At 37.0% G+C, this 7320-nt stretch overlaps 1 protein-coding gene across 1 annotated transcript; it reads right to left on the minus strand.

Annotated features, from left to right (window-relative positions):
- Positions 1–455: 455 nt before the first annotated feature.
- On the minus strand, positions 456–1800 carry LOC107759652 (uncharacterized). The gene is made up of 5 exons (XM_016577641.1): positions 1383–1800; positions 1071–1266; positions 864–960; positions 623–732; positions 456–555 (listed from the first exon to the last, which is right to left on the minus strand). Exons 1-5 carry the CDS (start codon positions 1798–1800, stop codon positions 456–458), a joined length of 921 nt encoding a protein of 306 aa, XP_016433127.1.
- Between the last annotated feature and the right edge of the window lie 5520 nt (positions 1801–7320).

Genomic DNA, 7320 nt, shown 5'->3' on the forward strand with positions numbered 1-7320 from the left:
TAATACAAGAAGAGATAGTTTTCTTATTTCATCAAGTGTTCAAGTGTGTCACATATCACATTCCATGCCTCTATTTATACTATTACATGAAAGGTTACAAAATGATTGTCTTACACATAACATTAATAATTGAGATCATGCGGAAGATCATGGGAGGGGTATGGAGGTGTGAGAATTGCAATCATAATAGTGATGAGTAGTGGGAGGTTATTTACATCATAGGTGAAAGTAGTGGGAGTAGTGGACATCCACAATTACTATAGGTTTTACAATACTCCCCCTTCGATGTCCAAAAATAGATAATATGCCTCGTTAAAACCTTACTAAGAAAAAATCTTGTGGAAAAAAATCTTAATGAAGGAAAAAGGGTACACATATCTGTAATACACTTTATTTGCTGCCTCGTTAAAAACCTTATGAGTACATCGCGTATCTTACTCCCTCTCATAAAAATATCACTTTATTTCTCGAAGACGGCACATTCCAATCTTCTGTATCAACTTCTCAAATGGTGAAGTTGGTAATGCCTTAGCGAACAGATTTACTTGAACGAATCTGTTGACCATTAATTTCACCATTTTGTTGAAGATCATGCGTGAATTTTTTTTTTGGTGAAATGCACTTTGTCCAGTCTCCTTTGATGTATCCTCCTTTCAGTTGAGCAATGCAAGCAACATTATCTTCATATAGTGTAGTTGGATTATCTTTTTTCATAAGAAAACCACACATTTGCTGAACATGTTGAGTCATTGATCTCAACCAAACATATTCTCGATTAGCTTCATGAATGACTATTATTTCAGTATGATTTGAAAATGTGGCAGCAATTGTTTGTTTCATTGAACACCATGATATAATTGTACCTCCATATATAAACAAATAGCTCGTTTGAGATCGGGCTTTATATGTGGATCAGACAAATAACCTGCATCGGCATAGTCAATCATTTCTGACTTGAATCTATTAGAATAAAACAATCACATATCTATAGTTCCCCGAAGATATCTAAATATATGTTTAAAATCATACCTTCTTGTTGGAGAGGAACTGAATCTTGCTAATAAGCTTACTGCAAAAGCAATATATGGTCGGTATTGTTAGCAAGATACATCAGTAACCCAATTGCACTAAGATATGGAGTTTCATCACCAACGAGTTCTTCGTCATTTTGTTGAGGCGAAATGGATCTTGATTTATGTGAAGCGGTCTCACAATCATTGGAGTACTCAATAGATGTGCATTTTTCATGTAAAATCGCTTTAAAACCTTTTCAGTGTATGTTGATTAATGGACAAAAATTCTGTTTGTTTCATGCTCAATTTGTAGGCCAAGACAAAATTTTGTCTTATCAAAATCTTTCATTTCAAATTCTTTCTTCAAACACTCTACAACCTTTGGAAGCTCTTTAGAAGTGTCAATGGTATTCAAGTCATCTACATACACAGCTATGGTGACAAATTCAGATCCAGACCTCTTAATAAAATTAGAGGGGCAAATGGGGTCATTTTTGTACCTTTTCTTTAGCAAATACTTGCTAAGGGGATTGTACCACATCCTCTCTGATTGCTTCAATCCGTACAAGGATTTCTGAAGCTTTATTGAACAAGTTTTCCTTGAACTTTTATGTGCTTCAGAAACTTTAAATTCTTCAAGGATTTTCATAAAAAATTCATTGTCTAGCGAGCCATACAAGTAGGATGTGACAACATCCATCAACCGCATATCAAGCTTTTCATGAACTGCCAGATTTATTAGATACCATAAGATAATTGCATCTACCACAAAAGAATATGTCTCCATATAATCAATGTTAGGCCTTTGCAAAAACCCTTATGCCACAAGTCGTGCTTTATGTCTTACGACTTTACCTTTCTCATTTTGTTTACGCACAAAAACCCATTTATACCCCACTGGCCTGACACCTTCAGGCGTTCGGACTATTGGTCCGAAAACTTCACATTTTCCGACTGAAGCCAATTACGCTTGAATTGAATTTTTTTTTATTTTGGTCAATCATTTCTTTGTCTACATTCGTTGATAGATTTTGGCTCAAAATCCTCATCTTGTTGCATTACTTCAACTACAACGTTATATGCAAAATTATTGTCAATAACAATATTATTTCTGTTCCATCTTTTTCCTGTAGAGACATAACATATTGAGATCTCTTTATTTTTATCATTTTCAGGTACTAGAACCTCTTGTGAGGTTTTATCAATTATTATGTATTTATGCTCCTCTTGATATTATGATCAACTTGATCATTTGCTCCTTTTCTTTTTCGGGAATTCATATCCTTGGAACCGATTGGTCTACCACGTTTAAGGCGTGACCTAGACTCATTTGCATTATTATATTGTCCAGCTGGGACATCAACTCTAATTGGAGCATTTACAATTAGAATATGCGATTTAGTAACCCGTGGAAGGTTAGTAAATGCATCTGGAAATTGATTTACAATATTTTTCATATAAATGATCTTTCGAATTTCTTGTTCACATTAATTTGTGCGGGATCCAAATGAGATAGAGATAATACATTCCAATCTATCTCCTTTTCCATCTATTTATTTTCTCCCCCTAATATTGGAAAAATTGATTCATCAAAATGACAATCAACAAATCTGGTTGTAAACAAATCTCCTGTCATAGGCTCCAAATATTTAATAATAGAAGGAAATTCATAACCAACATATACTCCCAACTTTCTTTGGGGACCCATCTTTGTGCATTGTGATGGAGTAATTGGAACATATACTGTACATCCAAAAATTCTTTTGGCTCCTAGCCAAAAGCCAATTGTAATTGGGAGACTTCATTATAACTGGTTGGCCTTATGTGCACAAGTGCTGCTGCATGTAAAATAGCATGTCCCCACACTGAAAGGGGAAGTTTTGTCCTCATTAGCATTGGTCTAGCTATTAATTGGAGGCGTTTAATCAAGGATTCTGCTAGACCATTTTGACTATGAATGTGAGCAACCAGATGCTCAACTTTTGTTCCTGTGGCCATACAATAATCAGTAAAGGCCTGAGATGTAAATTCACAAGCATTATCAAAACGAATTGTCTTAATTGCATAATCTGAAAATTGTGCTCTTAACCTTATTATTTGGGCTAACAATATCGCAAATGTCATATTACGAGTTGACAATAAGCACACACGTAACCATTTTGTAGATGCATTTATCAAGACCATAAAATACTTAAATAGTCCACATGGATGGTGTATAGGTCCACATATACCACCCTGTATACGTTCCAGAATTTCAGGGGATTCAATCCCAACTTTAGTTGTTAATAGTTTAATAACCAATTTTCCTTGAGAACAAGCACCACAAGAAAATTTCTTAAATTGAAGAATATTCTTGTTCTTCAATGTATGCCCATTTGAATTCTCTATTATTCTGCGCATCATGTTAGAACTAGGATTATCACGATCCAAAATTCATTAAAGGTTGTGGTAGCGCCTAATACCGTTGTCAGGCAAGCCAACAAAAATTTATTAACTTAATTACTCTTTTTAGTATTTTGAAATCATAATTTCCTTCAGTTAAATGATAAGTGATAAAATTTACAGAGTAAATGATGATATTTTATTACAACCACAATACTGAACAACCCATAAATACCCCAAAACTCGGTGTCACAAGTGCATGAGCATCAACTAGGAAGTAAAATAAAATACATCATCTGTCCGGAATACAAATTTGGACAGGAAATATATAAATACTCTGAAGGAGACTCTGCGTGTTGCGTACTTGTAACATAGGATGCAGCTCGCCTAAGTCCCCGCAAGTAACCACACCTCTGCGCCCGTAGGACCACCAGACATAAATGTACCTGCACAAAAATGTGCAGCAAGTGTAGTATGAGTACGTAAATCGACGTGTACCCAGTAAGTATCTAGCCTAACCCCGGATGAGTAGTGACGAGGAGTCGACATCGACACTTACTAGTGGTCCAATAATATCAGGTACAGTAAAGAGGTAAATAAATATGAGGCATAATAAATAAATGACATAAACAAGTATAAAATACATGGTACAGTTCTCCTCTTTGCAATAAACTCAAGCTCTTCATTAGCAATTCCCTCCTTAACCGTAGTGTTGATCACGCCCAACTATGCCTTATAAAAAGGACAAAGCGGTTATTGCAAATATAATCCGGTTTACAAGTCCGAATTCGAATCCCACAGAGAACTAAGGCTTAGCTACAGTTGTTCACTATCACCAAGAATACAAGCTTGAACAATTCCTAACTTATAGATATTAAGATTCTTGTGTTTAACTAACAAACTAGCAAATTAAAATAATAAATTAACACTAAAGATACTACAAGTTAGAGAAAAGATTAAGAGGTCTAGAGTTATGATTTCCCCAATTGTCAGAATCCTTCCCGCTATGTCTTCTATAATTTCGCCTAAGTTTTCTCTACCGATCATGAGCGCTCTGCGTGTTGTAATTTTCTTCTGAGTAATTACGACAATTTACTAGACATACTCTCCCGAGTTACGCTAGCTGGCTTTAATTACAGCTCACTTAGATCGCACCCAAAGTTTTGTTATCCCTAATCCCACCTTTAAACCATTTGTTATTGATTCCTCACATACGTCGGGAGTGATGTTGTTCAACAACTACCTAACTATGCACTCTCTCCCGAGTAATACATACTAAATAGGGACAGCTAATTGAGGGCCCTTCAATCAATCACAAGAATAATATAGTTGAACAAATAGAGAAAATACTACGACTCAATTATATAAAAACATAACAAGAATTTATCTTACAAAAGGTTCCATCAAAACCCTAGATAACAAATTAGCTATTCATAATAGTATGTAAAACTACAATACTAAAAGTCATAACCAACAATGAAAAATAGGAAGAGGAAGAAAATACCCGTAGAAGAATTCCCCGCCTTGCTTCTATTGTATATCTGCCTCCTTAGGTCGAATATATGTCTCAAATCTGTCCAACCTCCTCAAAATACCGTTTTTCTATGTATATATACCAATCGGATCCAAACAATTATACCTTCTCCAATGCGAAAAAGGATACTTTTTCCGGGAAGGACGTGCGCGACCGCGCTCAAACCGCGCATATCCACTTTGATTTTGCCTGACGAGCTCGTCCTGAGCGCGACCGCGCACTTTTCACCCTATTTTGTTGAGAATTTGGATAAATGTAAAATATGAAAGTTGTAGATCTTTGAGTTAGCTTTCCAACCATATATTGTGGAGCCCAAATGGAGTTCTGAGAAAAAAGTTATGTCTAGTTTACTAGAAGTTCGCAATACGCTTACTCGAGTCTTCGTTTGTTCTTAACTATCAAATTTGACCCCTGAACACGATCCCGGCTTAATTTCTTGGGCTTTTACTCAGACTTCAAAGCTTTAAATCACTTGAATTCATTTTATAACATCTATATAGCTTGAAATCACTCATACAAGGAACAAAACACACAGTTAGTGCAAAACATTAGCGGTTAAAGCTCAAACTCAATTAAAGTGTAGTAAATTAGAGTGTAATAAGCGACTAAAATACGCAATTATAGCCTATCATCAAGTGTATATGTAGATATGGTAGATCTCATCAGATAGGTTGTCGTAATTCAAATCAGAAAAACTCACAAATACACTAGCTTCTTGCCAAATATTACGCACGATTTCCATGAGGATATTTTTATAGAAATACCGAGGCACACGACCCAATCCAACATAAATGATTCAACTGTGCACTGCTGAGGGTCGAACGGCACGAACTATAGATGCATCTATTAACCTGCCGAGGCGAACGACCCGCTCCCATGAGAGCGTGGTACATAAATCCTACCGAGGCGAATAGCCCGATCCCATAAGATGAGAAGTACATAATCCTGTCGAGGCGAACGACCCGATCCCATTAGAGTAAAAAGCTTTAACGGGTCCTTGACCCCACTCACGAATAAACGTGTGAGTTATAATTTCTTTAACAAAACCTTTCAATGAAACATATATATATATCGCGAAATTATTTCGTAAGAGGGATACAATTATACAGTGACTCATCATGAACTCGTGAAATCTCTGTGATAGCAAGTCTAGTCTCAAGTAGTAATGTAAAACAACGGAATTTAATAGGCGAGAGGCTGCTCAAATAGTACAGTTATAGCATGACATGAACCTAAACCTACCCGGACAATAACCTGAATGTAACTACGTACGGACTCTCATCACCTCGCACGTACGTAGCCCCCACAACAAGTAGCACACATCAATTTACAACATCTAGGGGTAATTTCCCCCTCACAAGATTAGACAAGAGACTTATCTTGCTCCGAAGTTTCATAACCGGCTCCACCGCCACTCTAACACCACAAATTGATGCCCAACGCTCCAAAACTAGTCAAACAATGTGCAAACCAATAAAAATATACTCTAAAACTTATAACAATTTAATTTATAACAATTTTCAACTCCGTTCGAAAAGACGATAAAATCACCCTTGGGACCACGTGCTCGGGTTCGAAAATTTTCGAAGATAAATTTTACCCATAGCCTCACGAACTCAAATATATAGTTTATTCTCAATTTCATGCCCAAATTCGTAGTCAAGATTCAAAAATACCAAATTTCTAGGCTTTCTATCAAAAAATCCAATTTCTACAAATTTCCATGCTTAAATCCGTATATAAATCATGTATTTAACTCACAAGGTGAAGAAAGCACTTACTCCATAATAGTTGATGAAGATGGCAGTCCAAATTGCTCCAAAATCGGCTCCCATGGACGAAATAAAAATGGAATTGAGACAAACCCTTCGTTTTAAAGAGGACACTACCCAACCCGTCCTTCACACATGCGGTCCAACAGCCGCTTTTGCGTTCTGCACCTGCAAAAAATCCATCGCAGGTGCGGCTCTAACTCATCCCAACAACCTTAGCTTTTATGGTCAAATAAGCACTTCTGCGCTTCCGCTTCTGCAATTTCCTCTCCGCATCTGTGCCTTCGCAGGTGCGGACACTCCCTCGCACCTGCGCTCTTGCCCAGCTCACCCAACATCGCTTCTGCGACCCTCCTGGCCTCTTTTGCGGCTCGGCACTTGCGACCAAAACCTCGTAGGTGCGGTTACACCAGATGATAGCAGCTCCGACATTTCTTTCAAGTTCAAACTCGATCCATTGACCATCCGGAATCCGCCCAAGGCCCTTGGGACCTCAACCAATTATAACAACACATCCCAAAATACATTATGAACTTAGTCGAGCCCTCAAATCACATCAGACAACATCAAAATTATGAATCGCAACCCAATTTAAGCTTAAGGAACTTTAGAACTTCAA

The sequence above is a fragment of the Nicotiana tabacum genome, chromosome 6 (genome assembly GCF_000715075.1).
Source record: "Nicotiana tabacum cultivar K326 chromosome 6, ASM71507v2, whole genome shotgun sequence".
NCBI classification, from domain to species: Eukaryota; Viridiplantae; Streptophyta; class Magnoliopsida; order Solanales; family Solanaceae; genus Nicotiana; species Nicotiana tabacum.

Excerpts from the sequence above, each read along its gene's own strand:
- LOC107759652 (XM_016577641.1), bottom strand. The coding sequence starts at position 1,800 with ATGGAGACATATTCTTTTGTGGTAGATGCAATTATCTTATGGTATCTA. Across the intron at positions 1,267-1,382 it reads GCTTCCAAAGGTTGTAGAGT|GTTTTAAAGCGATTTTACAT; the intron begins GTTTGAAGAAAG and ends TACACTGAAAAG. Across the intron at positions 556-622 it reads ATCAAAGGAGACTGGACAAA|ATTCGTTCAAGTAAATCTGT; the intron begins GTGCATTTCACC and ends AATGGTCAACAG.